A 14,588-nucleotide genomic window follows, 5' to 3' on the forward strand; every position below is an offset into this window, starting at 1 on the left:
CGCCTGGTGAGGACTTGAACTAAGGTTGTACTATACTTTTCTGCTCTTTGGTGTACTGTAAGGATGTGCAGATGCGATAATTCAAGCTTGACGCGTGAGAGAAGCGAAACCCTTCGGCAGTGCGTTCCGAAATTTCCATAACGGACCGGAGACTACCAGCAGCACTGCAAGTATGCTAGTGAATGCTTGACCTGGACTGTTACGCGGCGTCAGATGCGCGAAGATGGAGACGGTCTCACATTTATCCTCGAAGTCTTGATCAAAAAAGGAGGGAACTTTTTCCATCTCAATCAACACTCACTTCCGACCCGGCCGAACGACAGAGAGGATGGCAAACGCAGAGCAGCCCCAGGCTAGCACCTCAGCAGCGGTCATCGAAGCCAAGAAGCGCAAACGCAAGAGACCTGCGAAGAAAGCCAAAGAGGGATCGGAAGCAGCGATTGCCTCGACTACCGCCACTCCTGCTACCCCAGCAGAGCCGAACGATGAAGATGTAGAACCTCTGATTGATCCCGAGTACGAACCGACTCCGGAAGACCAAGCCTCCTCGAAGAAGAAGTCCAAGAGCAAGAAGGTTGAGCAAGACGGTCCCGGGATCGCAGTCGAGCAGGAACAGAGCGATGCCACCGCCGCAAGCACTCCGGGAGACGCGCTGGCACTCATGACTGGCGCGAAGCCCGCTCCTGAACCCACCGTGACGGCGTTCGCATCGCTCGACCTCTCCCCCGGTACCCGCAAGGCGATCGAAGGAATGGGATTCACGAATATGACGGAGGTTCAAGCGAGAACAATTCCGCCTCTGCTTGCAGGCAAGGATGTGCTGGGAGCTGCGAAGACGGGATCCGGCAAGACCCTCTCGTTCCTGATCCCGGCGATCGAGATGCTCAACAAGCTCAAATTCAAGCCTCGCAATGGTGCGTTTCGTCTCTTGCTGCTTCATTTGGCGCATACGCAAACTGACGAGCGAGCTTTCTGTCGCAGGAACCGGAGCAATTGTTGTCTCGCCTACGCGTGAACTCGCCCTCCAAATCTTCGGTGTCGCCAAGGAGCTTTGCGAACACCACAACCAAACATTCGCCATCGTCATGGGAGGAGCGAACCGAAAAGCAGAGGCAGAGAAGCTCGCAAAAGGTGTCAACTTGCTGATCGCGACGCCTGGACGACTCCTCGATCACCTTCAGGTGAGTCTACCCTACAATGCGTGCGTTTTGTACTGTGTAGACCTGAGAATGCTCTGAGCAGAACACGAAAGGTTTCGTCTTCAACAACCTTCGCGCGCTCATCATTGACGAAGCCGACCGGATTCTCGAGATCGGATTCGAGGACGAGATGAGGCAAATCATCAACCTCCTCCCCAAAGGTGGGCCAATTCCTCTTTAGCTGAAAACATTCCCGATTCTGACCTTCATTGCCACAAACAGAGAACCGACAATCGATGCTCTTCTCCGCCACCCAGACCACAAAAGTTACCGACCTCGCCCGGATGTCGCTCCGCCCCGGCCCTCTCTACATCAACGTCGACTCTCACCGCGACACGTCGACTGCCGAGAACCTCGAACAAGGTTACGTCGTGTGTGATTCCGACAAGCGATTCCTGCTCCTGTTTACTTTCCTCCGCAAGAACCTCAAGAAAAAGGTCATCGTCTTCTTCTCGAGTTGCAAGAGTGTCCAGTACCACGGCGAGCTCCTCAACTACATCGATGTGCCTGTGCTTGATCTTCACGTACGTCCAACTCCCGAGCGTAGTCTGCGTATTCTCATCCTGACGTTGCATGGGGATATCCAGGGCAAGCAAAAGCAACAGAAGCGCACCAACACGTTCTTCGAATTCTGCAACGCCCCCACCGGCATCCTGCTCTGCACAGATGTTGCCGCGCGAGGACTCGACATCCCCAAAGTCGATTGGATCATTCAGTTTGACCCTCCCGATGACCCGCGTGACTACATTCACCGAGTGGGACGTACCGCACGTGCAGGCAAGAACGGCAAGAGTCTCTTGTTCCTGTTGCCGAGCGAGCTCGGATTCCTTCGGTTCCTCAAGGTGGCAAAAGTGCCTCTCAACGAGTACCAGTTCCCGACTGAGAAGATTGCCAATGTGCAAGGTCAAGTGAGCTCTCGCAACCTTTTAAAAGCCGTCTCTCTTGCACGATATTGACGGTTCCGTGATGTGATTTCTCTTCTAGCTCGAGAAGCTCATCTCGAAGAACTACTACCTCAACCAATCGGCCAAGGACGGATTCCGAGCGTACATCCAAGCGTACGCGTCGTACTCTCTCAAGACCATCTTTGACGTGACTTCGCTCGACCTCGCCAAGGTTGCGAGAGCGTTTGGATTTTCGACCCCTCCGTCGGTCAACATCAACGTTGGACGTAGTGTCAAGGGCAAGAAGAAGCGCAAGGACCACGTTGGCGGTGGAGGTTCAGATGACGACGAAGGTGCCGATTCGAGTGAGGAGGAGGAAGACGAGGACACGGATCGACAGAGGCGAGCAAAGATGCAACGAAGAGGTGGAGGCTACGAAGGCAAACGACGAGAAGTCGAGGGCAAACGAGGCGAGGACAAGGACATTTACCGAGAACAAGGTCGAGAGAAGCTTCGAGGTGGAGCTGGAGGCAAACAATGGAGTCGATGAGCCCAGTCGCACTCTCTACAGGCGCTTACGCTCGGACCCTAGTTCCCCAGCACATTTTCTGCCCCCTTTTCCTTCTTCCTCTTGCCGCTTGAGTAGATTTTTCTTGTTCTGTAATCTTGTAGGCTACGCATCATCTGCGGCCGGCTCGCTCGCTGGTTTAGAGCAATTGCGATCGCTTGATGAGAAGGCTTTCTGGAGAGTCAGCATCCTTGAATCCTTTACGCTGCAACCAATTCCCGGGACGAACTCGACGAAGTGATCAAGGTTGCTCAGATTGACATAGTGTGAAGCGACGGTATCGCGGAAGAGCGAACAAGACACCGCAGAGAAGAACGAATGACAAGCCGGACAGCGCTCTCTCGGCTCTAGCAAAGACACTAGCTGTAATAGCAGGGCCTCAGAAAGGAGCACGAGGTAGTAGATGGTCGCAGATCACGACTCGGACGCTGGAAGCTGTTGCTTGAAAGGGAATGCGAAAGTGCTTATACTGACCTCTTGTCAACAGAACGAAGCCCTCTTGCAGCTCGGAAGGAAGAAGGCAGAAGCAAATCTTAGCTGGAAGAAATCGATACTTGATCCTTAGAACGCGGTCTCGACCTGCTATGATACGATAGCGCGCGCAGGAAGAAGGCGGACAATGCAGGTTATTGAGAACGTCGCCTCCTAGCCGGTCTGACGGGTCCCAAATCTTGTATTTCTTGCTGACGAAGCGCTATCGGCGGCAGCAGGCGAAGACCCAAGGAATGGGTCGGGAAAGGAGGCTCCCTTGCCGAAAGAGGCGGCGACTGGCCTTGCCTCTCTCCTCACTGCCAATCACTCTATTCTCCCGGCTCATCTCGCTCGAACCCAATCACGACACTCGACGTACAGGGGTGACCTGTTGAACGCTCCGACCTGCAACGAACCGCTCGACTGAAATTCCCATGCCCCGACCATCCCTCGCCCTGACGGCCCTTTGTCCATTGGCAAGTCCCCTTGGTTCTGCACTTCTCGAGGACCTGGAGATGGAACCCTCAGGCAGACAGGAAGCTAGCTAACCTGGTCTTGTGGGTCGACATTTCGTCGGTCAGGCCTCTGCAGCAGATGGTGACGCCTCATCGCTCGGCTCGCCCTGATCACGGCAATACTCGCGTGTGTGTGCTTCAACGCTGCTCTGAGCTGTCTGTGCTTCCATTGCGGGCAGCAGGCCCCCGAAGCGAGCGCGAAGGTCACCCCACAAGTTGGCCGAATTCGCGTTCGCTCCTGCCGTGATCTCTCGAGCTGTTTCATTCCGAAGGTCAGGCTAGAGCTGGTGATGGCTAGGAGCGGGCGACATACTAGCCAGGAGCTCTCGTCTTGGTGCTGCTTGGGAGACTGCGAGCCGCAGCGGAAACGCGGGATCGGCCTTGAGCCCGTCCGCGCTCCTCCCAGGCCTGCAAACAACGCCCCGAGCAGGTCACCTGCCAGAGCCACGCTCGCTCGTCTACCGCACTCGAGGCTACTGGGACTGTACTCGCTCGTCTGGCCGATCGATCCGAGCCGCGCATTTTCGCTCTTCACTGGCCGAGCGATCGATCACGGGTTTTTTACCGCCTCCCGTTACCAATCAGAGTCGCCCGCCCGCACCGCCATCTACGCGCGCCGCTCTTGCCCTCGGGATAGCTTCGCGGCTGGTTACTCGTAAGTATCATCACCCGCTCGCTTCTCCTCGAGGCGGTCGTCGCATTCCGCAGGCCCCCCCTCACCCCCTCGCTGGCGCGTTCTGATTGGCTGACCTCAATGTCACCTTCTCGACCTCGTTGTGCCTACAGCATTCCGCCCGAGCCCGCATCGGAGACGTTAACTCGTCTGCCATCACTTTTGACTCGCTCGCCTGTCTCCGTCGTCGTCGCGAGGCTTCTCATCTTTGGACTTCTCAATCGTCGTGTTCTCGCTTCCTCGCCCTTCTCTCGACTCGCTTGGTGTTCACTGAGCTAGCCGAGTCGAGCGAGGACTCTAGAGATTTGTCTGCCGGGACATGGCCAAAGGATCGGGTCGGTTTCGCAACCGCAAACTCGGTTTCAAGACTCGAATCAATGTCGAGATTGGCGTCGTGATCGAAGAAGACCCGCTCGAGCTCGATGGGCTCGAACTCGAGGACGGTGAAGGGATCCACGATCGCGCCGGCAGCGGGAACCAACACAGCAACGCTTCGAATCAGAAGCAGAAAGGAATTCAGACGGGAGTCGACAAGGACGAGGAAGGCGAAGTACATCTCCAACAAGTGATTGCCTCGACAGCAGCGTACGTCGCACGTACAACAGCCTCGAATGGCAAGAAGCAGGCTTCAGCGTACATTCCCACCCGATCCTCGACCACCTTGCCCGAATCTGAATTCACCGCCTTGTACAAACCTGGCTATGCCGATCCCGTTTCGTACATTCGATTCTCGGACACGGTCGAAGACACGACCCGAGGCGCAGTCAACTACACGATGGACGAGGACGACGAGGACTGGCTCGAAGATTTCAACGAGCGGTTCTCTGCGCAGGAGAAAGGCAAGCAGAAACAGGTTGACGGTCAGGACACAACAGAAGTCTACGATGCATTCGCAGATGCAGGGAAATGTCTCGACGAACTTTCCGATCCCAAGAACCCGCTGAGCGAGGACGACTTTGAAAAGATCATGGAACTGTTCGAATTGGTCGCAGAGGAAAAAGCCCCCATGGCCCATGTGGTATGTCACCGAAAGCTCGCTCTCGGAAGAGCTCGTGTTCTTACAAACCAATATGTTCGTCTTATCTTTGGCAGGACCTTTCTCTGCTACCGACACTGCTCGATTGTGACTACGCGTTCAACGACATGCAGAGACCAGAATTAGCGTCCCTAAGACCATACGCAAAGTCGATCCACCCTCACTGGCGAGAACGGAGAGTGCAACGGGGAGGCAAGCGGATCATGCCGCAACTCGACGTGAGCGACTTTTACTGCGAAGCTCGTCTGCTCTTTTCTTGGAACTCGGTATACTCACAATTGCCTCTTCCTGTCTTGGCAGTACGACGAGTCGAACGAGCAAAACCCTTACGTCTGTTTCCGTCGACGAGAACCGAAAACGTCTCGGAAAACTCGTCGATCAGATCAACAGAACCTCGAGCGACTGATCCGGCTACGGAACGACCTCTACGCCGCTCATGCGCTGATGCTCAAGGTGGCCGAACGAGAACAGATCAAGCTCGATGCGATCCTCGAGGAGCGAAAGATCTTTGACCAGCGGTGCGAAATCAGGGAGATTAAGAGGAAATTGGGCGAAGCCGACGGAGATGAGGATCTTTTGATCAGCCGGAGAGAAAAGCGGAGAAAGCGCGAGGATGGATCGGTTGGGTATGCCCTTTCTTCTCTTCATCAATCGGCTGCCTGTCGATTTGAGTTGACCATCTCCGATTCTGCTTTCCCCCCTGACAGCGCTCTACGGCTTTCACTGCGCAAGCCCGACCCGAACAATTTCAGTCCGGCATCCCTCGTTCCCACAGTGGAAGAACTGCAAGCTCGCAAGAGTCGCAACGAAAATCTCGTCAAGCAGATCGAGCGCGAATTGCAGCGCAAGAGGCAGGCCGATCAGCAATACGAAGATTGGACCGACTCTTCGTACCTAGCACGACCTCCGCCTACCCCGGCACGGTTTTGGCGTTCGGTCGAACCCACGCCCAATTCGGTCTCGCTTGCTTCGGCGAAACGAGAAGCACTTGGATTCGCGACGAGTTGGCAAGCACCGATAGGAAGGGTCCGAAGCAGTTTCAGGAAGAGGGTAGGCCGTGGAGGTCGAATTTTCCTCGATCGCATCGCTCCAGCACGAAGGGGCCACGAGGACGAGGAGTTTGATCTGACACGACGGACGCTGCCCTCCCTTGACGACTCGGATACCGAGTCGGAGCTCGACGAGATGGACGCATGGCTACTCGAGCGCCGGAACGAGCGACTCAAATTCGATACCGATGCTGGGCTCGACTTCCCTGCTGCCGACGAACCTGCTTTGATTGACGACTACGACTTGCCCTACCTCATCCGACGGACGGCGCTCCTCAAGCCGCAGGATCTGCAAAACATGTCGGTCGATTCGAGCTACCTAGAAGAAGCGTTCAAATACGTGGCCAGCGATCCCGACAAGAATCAACCCCCTCCTACCGTGGTCGGTCGACCGCCACCACGGCCGCCGCTACAGATGCAACCATCGAATCAGTCGCTTCCGGGCGGACAGGTAGCTCCAAACCCTGCCGCATACGCTCAAGCTCAAGCCGGGATTGCCGCGCAGCAGAGCCTGCGGGTGCAGCAACAGCAGCAACTCGCTGCAGCTCAGCAACTGGCTCAGCAGCGGCAACGACAAGCTCAGGCTCAGGCTCAGGCGCAAGCCCAGGCCCAGGCGCAAGCCCAGGCCCAGGCTCAATCCGGTTCGCCCAACGACCAGCTGCGCCAGGGTCCGTCTTCGAATCATGGTTCGCCAGTCGGCATGGCTCATCTTCCGCTACCCGTTGCTCCGAATGGAGCCGGTCAGCCACAATGGAACGGTCAAGGATCTCCTGGCGCGTTCCAGAACCATCTACCGCCGTCGCAGAATCAACTCGCACCTCACTCGTCTCCGCAACATGCGAATGGGATTCCTCTCCCTGTTGGCCAACCTGCGCGTTCAGCGAACGGAGGACTCGCGGTCCCGGGCCTCCAACCCAACGGGGCGAACGGAATTCCCGCGACTTCCCGTCTCTCTCATCCTCCGTTCTCGAACCCGCAAGCGATCCAGCTCGCGATCCAGCAGCAGCAACAACAACTCGCGGCGCAACAGCAAGCTGCCGCGATGCAAGTCGCTGGCATGAGTCGTCCGCTCTCGGCCAACTCTCAAATCTCTTCTCGTCCAGCATCGTCTGCGTCGTCTTCGCATCACCAACATTCCCCTGCCATGGTTGCGCTCTCACTTCCGCCTCAGAACTCGCCTCACCTCTCTCCGGTCGCAGCAGCCAATGCTCTCAACCTGCGGCAACAGAACCCACCGGGTACTCCACCTTCAAGCGCGGGCAATCCAGGTCTCGTGCAGAAACGGAGTTCGCCCATGACTTATCCGATGCAGGTTGGAACCGCCGGTCAAGGTGTCCTCAAACAGAGTTACGGAAACTTTGTTCAAGGTTGAACGGATCTATCCGACGCGATACCCCTCCCTTTCTCTCTCTCGCGCGCCCTCGAAATCGACTTATTATGCAGTAACTTACTGAGCTATCTTCGACGGCCTTTCCGCCCAATCTCTCGCCTTTCTTTTTCCCCATTTTGCCTCCCTTTTTACTTTTCACCATGTCAAATCTTTCTCTTCGTACAAGCAAAAAATAGTGAATTTTTCCACCCGCAATCAAAGTAGTAGTGACCCCCCTCCGAAAAAAAATGCAGTAACCCCTCGAACAATCATCTTGTACTTGTTTCTCTTGCTTCCTCCAAAACTCCCCTCTCCGCTTCCAAACCTCCCCCTTCTCTCTCTCTCTCTCTCTCTCTCGCCGTTTCCTTTCAAGCCGACCAAGTCCGAATTCCGTTTGGTTCGTTTATTCGCTTTGGTTCGCAACTCTTGCAAAAGGAAACGATAGGTAAAACGCGAATAATAGATTCGAGAGCAAATTAGTAAACCGAGGAAAAGAACAGTCAAAAACAGGATCCGATGACACGAGTGTACAAAAAGAGAGAGAGAGAGAGGGGACGTGTGAAAGAGTCACGACAGACACAGGAATAGGGGTTGATCTAGCACAGGAACCAGGAGAGTCCTTCGAACAGTGAGAGAGAGAGAGAGATAGAAGGGAATGAGGACAAAGGTACACCGTAGAGAGAGACACAAGAGAGAGTCGAAGCGGACCAGAGAGAAGCTCGTGAATAGAAAACCCGAGACGAGTGAGAAGGAGCAGAGTGAAGATGAAAAAAGAGACCTCGTCCAGCACTTGGACTTGATCACTTTCTGTGTAATCGAAAGAAAGAGAGGTCAGAGGAAGGGGGAAAAGATTCACAAGGGGAGTTCGGTATCAAATGTCGAGTTTAGACGGTAGCAACAATAGGATCAGGTCCTTTATCGGTAGGTCGAATCTTGGGAGAAGGTGGAGGTTCAATAAAGGTTCCAGCCGTTTTCGTCAGGATGTAAGATTCCCACGAAGCAGCGAGGAACTATATGGGAAAACCGGAGATGAATTAGAATTTTTTGAATTGTGTTGTAAAACGGGAGGGAGTTCAGCGAGTCGAGACTCACGTTTGCAAAAAAGGTGTACTTGTAAGAAGTCCATCCAAACTTCCATGAAGTTTCTTTGGCGACCTTGTCCCAATCGTTCAACATCTCGTTCTTGAGCGCGAGCCAATCGTCCGTTCGATCCGTCAAGATCGCTTTCGCGCCCCATTTCGTCGCCTCGATCATCTCTCGACGATCGTTGACCGTCCATACGCAAATGTCTTTGCCAGCGCGTTTGCATTCTTCTCGGAACGCAGCGCCATCTGAAGTGACAAGGCAGGCAAAGTTCATCGAGAACGATGCGCACGCGTCCCAGAAGTACTTGCGAGCGATCGAAGGCGAGAGTCCAATGTGTGCGAGGCGCAAGTACGGGAGGATCGTTTGTGCCGGTTCAACGTATTTCGGGTGCCACAAACCGAGAACTGCGCAACAGGCGAGAAGACAATCGTTAGATGACGATAGGGGTGTCGAGCATAACCTAGCGGCAACCGACCGATTCGAGGAGCAAGATTTGTCACGTAATCGGGGTAGGCAACCAAGATTTCGTGAATCAGGTTGAACAGGACCACCGGGTCATTGTCAACCTTGACATCGACATTGAGGTACACGGTCTGGTTTTCGGGGCGCATCAAGAGCGCGATCGTTTCCCGCAAGGTCGGAATCTTTTGTTGAGGTCCCTTCTTCGTCTTAAGTTGGTCGAGACCGCCGTGATAGTTTTGAGTCTGAATGCGACCAGTTCCATTCGTCGTACGATCTGTGGTCCCACACGAATGGGGTACGACCCATTAGAGGATGAGGAGCGAGAGAAATCGTGTCGAATCAAATGTACCGAGTAGAGGGTCGTGAAACATGACAATTTCGCCATCCTTCGTAATGTGTACATCTGTTGCATTTCCGGAGAGGAACGAGCGAGGGTCAGTTTGGGGTTCTGCGTAAAAATGGCATCGTGTACACGCGGGTTCGCAGGTCAAACTAGTCAAATTCGGGCGCGGTATTTCGTCCGGTTCGATTCCTGCGCACGATTCAAGCGGGAATTCCGCCTCTAGCCAACCCCCCTTGTCCCAATAATAACGCTCCGGCCAGCGAATGCACTCCCATGGAGGAGAAGCAGAAAGGGACAGGGGCTCCCGAAGCGAGAAGATGCACGAACTGACCTGACTCGATCCCCTCTGCACCATCACGAATTGCCGCTTCGAAACTGGCAAGAGTGTTTTCAGGGTAAGCAGCAGAAGCCTGTCGTCCATGTCGAGTGGAATGTGGGAACTCAGCGGTTTCCGGAACTAGAAAGATAAAGAGAATTGCAGGGGGTTCCAACTCACGCCTCGGTGTCCCCAACATTGAGGTGCCGTGTCCCGGGTAAACTTGTAGTTGGTCATCTCGAGTCCTTGGAGGTCGAGATTGCGGGAACGCTGCGATGAGAGCCGATTCGAGAGCGCGTTCGAGGGTCGAGGAAAAGCTGGTAGGCGGGAAGGGACAAGCTGTTGCGCGAATCGGAAGTTGGGGTCCAGCAAGAGGTCGGGATCCCGGCAGGAAAGAGGCGGAACAAAGAACGCGTTTTTGGGTGGGGAGGTCAAGTGATGGATGGACAAAGTTGCAAGTTGAGTCAGTTTTCAAAGCGAGTGATTTCTGCGAGTCGGCCTGAAATGCCTTTGCACCGCCACGTCGACGCGTTTGACCTTGTTGCGTGTACTCACCCTGGGTTCGCTCGATTTCTCCGATTGTTCGCACAAGTAACTGGTGTAGCTGTTCGAGTAGGGAGGTACAAGTCGCAAGTGAGGACGAGAAGCAAGGTGCGAGAGGGAGAGAGAGGAGAAGACCGAGCGACGCAAGTTACGGAACGTGCGACGCGCGGCCGGTTCGCAGCCGATTCCATCGCACGTTCCTCAACTTCGCTTCTAGTCCCTTTTAGACCCGTTAACAAGTGCTGGCTACCCTCGCTTATGCAGCGTAACTTGACAGAAAAGAAAAGTCCTGTACAGGGTGAAACCTCGGAGCACCAAAGGGAGAGACAGAGACTCATGTAGAGCCGGCAGAAGGTAGAGAGTACAGATGAAAAACAGAACAGAAGAGAAAGGAGGGTATCTATTGGTACAACCCAAAAGTAGGTAGAGAGCGACGGTAACCGATCCGAGCGAGGTGCATCTCGTCGCTCTGGCCTCGTTTCCGATTATCGTGTTCAACCTTCCCAGGTACGGACAACATTCGCGATCGAGTCTCGCGAAGGGGCTGTAAGAGGTAGGTACCACGGAGGAGTCAGTCCACGGAGGGGTTAGTACGGCGAGTTCGAGAACAGGTCGGCGCTGGCTTGGGGGAGAGATATCTCACCTTTGAGTCCCTTCTTCTGCTCGATAAACACGTTCTCGGGCAGCGTGACAATCTATGCGAGCGAGTAACTTCATTATTACTTCTTGTCTCGTTAAAAGAAGAAACACGTCACAAGGGGAAATATCACTGACAATGTCGCGATCTCCACCAAACTTGAAATTGTCTGCAACGACATCTTCCGAGAACCGGCGCAACGTGTAGTTGGCAATGTTGCCACTCCTGACTTGTCGGAAATTCCATGCAACGATGAACGGTCCCGTCGAAGTGACGATTGTTCGTTCCGGTTCTCCCGAGAGCGCTGCGTTGAACCTTTTTGGTTTGATCCCAACGAGAGCAAATCAGTCCGATGCACTCGACAGGGCAAGAGAGAAAAGCTCGTCGCGACTGACTTGGCTGGAGTAAAGCTGACGTCCTGTCCACACACTTGACGCATGTGCGCAACGTGTTCCGGTCTGAGTTGCAATCGTCGCGGCGTCGGTTTCTGCGCCGCAGGGAACGACCGGTCGAACCCAAGTTGACCTCCATACTTGGATCCAGACGATTCCGGGATCATCGTGTCAATCAACAGGAGGTACGTCTTGCACGTTGCGAGGACGTAGCGACCGTCTGCCGAAACGTCGATACCCAAGATCGGGTCACCGAGTGCCGGCAACGCCGTCTTGGCGTTCTTGCCCAACTTGTCGAACAAGCGAATGTCTCCCTTCGCCGAAGCGACTGCCAGCCGTCCCGACTCGGTCGTCGCCGCGGCCGAGAATTCGGCTTTCGTCGCGTACTGCTTGAACTCGGAGTCGACCAGTTTCGATCCGGCGAGACGCGGGTCGATCCGGAACAACCCATTGTGCGAGTGTCCGATGAACGTCTGTTGTTGTGTTGTCTGGGCGAACTTGGAGTCCGGGATGAAGTTCTTGATCGAGAAGTCTTCCGACACTTTGTACTCATCGACAACCTTGCCCGTTTCAAGATCGAGTCGGTAAAGCGATCCCGGCGAGAGTGGGTTCTGCAGGATCATCGAGGTGTCTGCTCGGAAAAGAATGCATGCCCCGGTATCAGACATCCGGGTACAATCGACTCTCGAAAGCGAGACAGGCTCTGTGACCAACCTTGGTTGTGCAGCATGACCTTTCCAGGCGTGAAGCTCTTGCCGCTCGAGCCAGGTGCAGTCAGGTTGACGATCGACGTGACGAATTTGAGCTGTTGCATGCACGAAATGCAGAGGTGAGAGACGATCGCGGCACTCCAAGCACTGTGATCGACTGACTTTCTTTCCTCCTTCGCGCTGTTGCTTGAACACGCCAATCATGTCCCCTTGTACGACGAACGACAAGTCGTCCTTGTAGCCGACTGCGAGCGCCGAGTTCTTTGCTCGCTTCTTGGCTCCGATCGCGGTGTACTTGGAAGGTCGTCTCGGCACGGCCCGTTCGTCCTCTGTCGAAGAGCATACGTGAGGTAAGCGAATCGGTTCAAAAGAGAGGGGGAACCCCCGATCAGTGAAAACGCGGGCTTCGTACCTGAATCCGACTCCTCGTCACTGTCCTTCTGTGCGACAGGTTCTTCTTCTTCTTCTTCTTCGTCCTCCTCTGATTCTGGCTCAGACTCGTCTTCGTGTACAGGGCTCTGTTCATCGTCTCCTTCCCACATCTCGGCGTCTTCCTCGAGGTACGCTTTCCGACTGTACTCGCGTTCGTCGTCCTTCAACTTGTTCCAACTTCCCGATCCCCACTTGTCCTCGAACAACGCTTCACTGACTTTGGACTGCAATTGCGAGAACCCATTCTCGTCCGGTAACCGCAACAACCATGTGAACGTTTCGCTCGAGGTCGTTTCAGTCTGGTCGTCTTCAGTGGCAGGAGAGTCGGCTGAAAAATTGAACACCATCGAGAGTTCCTTCTCGGCGAAATTGATCACCATCTCCTTGTCGATCCCTTGACTGACCCATACGCCTCCATTCGTCTTGTTCGATTCGACCAACAACCAGTGTCCAGATCCTTCGGTCGGGTCCAACTTGTACAGCGAAGCTCGTACCGAATCATCTTGGAGCATGAACAGTCCCGTCATGCGATCGTACAAATGCAACGACGCGACGACAGACAGGAGAGGTTTCTTTTCTTCACTAGCCGAAGAAGCGGGCACGGCCGCGGTCGGAGGTTTCGCGAGCGGAGTTGCAATATCTTGCTTCGATGCGTTCGTGGTCAATTTGCCTTGCCTGTTGAGGTTGCTAGTGCTGGGGGTGGCTCGATCGTCAATCGTTGCTTTCTGCATGAGTTGGGCCGCGAGTTCGTCCCCGCTGTCTCCTCCTTCTCCATCAGACGCGACTTCATCTTCGTCCGAGTCGGCAAGTGTCGTCGTACGTCCCTCTCGTGGTGCTCGTCCATCGTCCGATACTTCGTCGTCAGAGGGTGAACTCGCTCGGAAGAGCGGCGCCTTTGCTGGAGTGTGCGAGGTCACCGGAGAGTCGACTGTGGAAGCGGCAGACGTTACGGTAGGGTAGAACGATGGAGCCGGGGCGGGCAATGCGCGCCTTGATGCAAAATAAATGAAAGTCATGAAATCAGATTCCGGGTTATTCGCAAAAGCTGTTTGAAGAGAGAGTGAGAGCTTACTCAACCTTGAAGTCGGCTTCGAGGGTGCGTTCTGCGTCTCGGATGGAGCGGTCGTCGGTCGGCCAGTCCCTGCCTTCCCTGCGCTCCCACATACAGCGCCAGCACAGCTTTTCAAACTCTCGCGCTTGTGCGTCACTGACGGTCCCGTCTTGCGGCAAGATGAATTCGAACTCGTCATCAGGACCATCACCATCGGGATCGAGCCAGGTGAACGAGGAAGGGGTCTGAGCATCGGACGCAGCGGACGAAGGGTCGAGCGAAGGACCGAGCGAGAGGAAGAGACCTGAATCGAGTAGGAACGATCGCTCGTCCGAATCTAGCAAATCGTTTTGCACGAGGGTGAGTAAGCTGCGGGTGACAGGGGGTTCAAGGGAGGATCGGAGCTCACTCTCGGCGTCTTCCTCCAGCAGCTGTTCCTCGCCCTCCTGGAACGCTCGCGTCACGACGAGCTGGTACATGTTGGCGTGAGTCGTCTTGCGAATGCTGAGGGATGCATCGATGAAGCTGTGACGTGAGTTGGGAAAAAGGGGCGAAAGGGAGAACGAGGTGGGGACAAGGGGAAGCGACAACGATGACGACAGGATCTTTTCGTCAGGTCACACGCTTTGGCGGGCAAGATATACGGGGTAGTATACACGTACATGCATTCGCGGCTGCCTTTGATGCTGTCGGGACGGACGAGGAAGAGTCTGCCTCCGTCGAGAGTCGTCAGTTCGGCCGCAGGTGCGGGACCGCTGATCCCGAACACTGATCGATGCAGCATGTCAGTAGTATGCTCAGATAGATCATGATCTGGCTGAGTCCCTACAGCGGTTGACCTGACGGGCGCAA

At 54.9% G+C, this 14,588-nt stretch overlaps 4 protein-coding genes across 4 annotated transcripts; 2 read left to right on the top strand and 2 right to left on the bottom strand.

Moving 5' to 3' along the window:
• Positions 1–328: 328 nt before the first annotated feature.
• On the top strand, positions 329–2,633 carry JCM15063_000141 (DDX18/HAS1 family DEAD/DEAH box RNA helicase; the record flags this gene model as incomplete). The annotated part of the gene is made up of 6 exons (XM_076679310.1): positions 329–914; positions 982–1,181; positions 1,243–1,360; positions 1,422–1,723; positions 1,787–2,107; positions 2,184–2,633. The coding sequence occupies 6 exons, from the start codon at positions 329–331 to the stop codon at positions 2,631–2,633; spliced, it is 1,977 nt and encodes a 658-aa protein (XP_076533619.1).
• Positions 2,634–4,629: 1,996 nt separating this feature from the next.
• On the top strand, positions 4,630–7,767 carry EPL1 (Epl1p; the record flags this gene model as incomplete). Its single annotated transcript, XM_076679311.1, has 4 exons — positions 4,630–5,328; positions 5,403–5,564; positions 5,647–5,972; positions 6,054–7,767. The coding sequence occupies 4 exons, from the start codon at positions 4,630–4,632 to the stop codon at positions 7,765–7,767; spliced, it is 2,901 nt and encodes a 966-aa protein (XP_076533620.1).
• Positions 7,768–8,648: 881 nt separating this feature from the next.
• On the bottom strand, positions 8,649–10,208 carry PGC1 (phosphatidylglycerol phospholipase; the record flags this gene model as incomplete). The annotated part of the gene is made up of 6 exons (XM_076679312.1): positions 8,649–8,774; positions 8,857–9,254; positions 9,326–9,586; positions 9,662–9,715; positions 9,987–10,065; positions 10,152–10,208. 6 exons carry the CDS (start codon positions 10,206–10,208, stop codon positions 8,649–8,651), a joined length of 975 nt encoding a protein of 324 aa, XP_076533621.1.
• An 800-nt stretch (positions 10,209–11,008) lies between these two features.
• VID27 (Vid27p) lies at positions 11,009–14,520 on the bottom strand (the record flags this gene model as incomplete). The annotated part of the gene is made up of 10 exons (XM_076679313.1): positions 11,009–11,058; positions 11,158–11,209; positions 11,289–11,466; positions 11,547–12,174; positions 12,258–12,348; positions 12,416–12,582; positions 12,666–13,675; positions 13,758–14,073; positions 14,146–14,261; positions 14,399–14,520. The coding sequence occupies 10 exons, from the start codon at positions 14,518–14,520 to the stop codon at positions 11,009–11,011; spliced, it is 2,730 nt and encodes a 909-aa protein (XP_076533622.1).
• Positions 14,521–14,588: the final 68 nt, after the last annotated feature.

This window comes from Sporobolomyces koalae (assembly GCF_050403365.1).
Source record: "Sporobolomyces koalae JCM15063 DNA, S_koalae_JCM15063T_v1_ctg21, whole genome shotgun sequence".
In the NCBI taxonomy this organism is placed as follows: Eukaryota; Fungi; Basidiomycota; class Microbotryomycetes; order Sporidiobolales; family Sporidiobolaceae; genus Sporobolomyces; species Sporobolomyces koalae.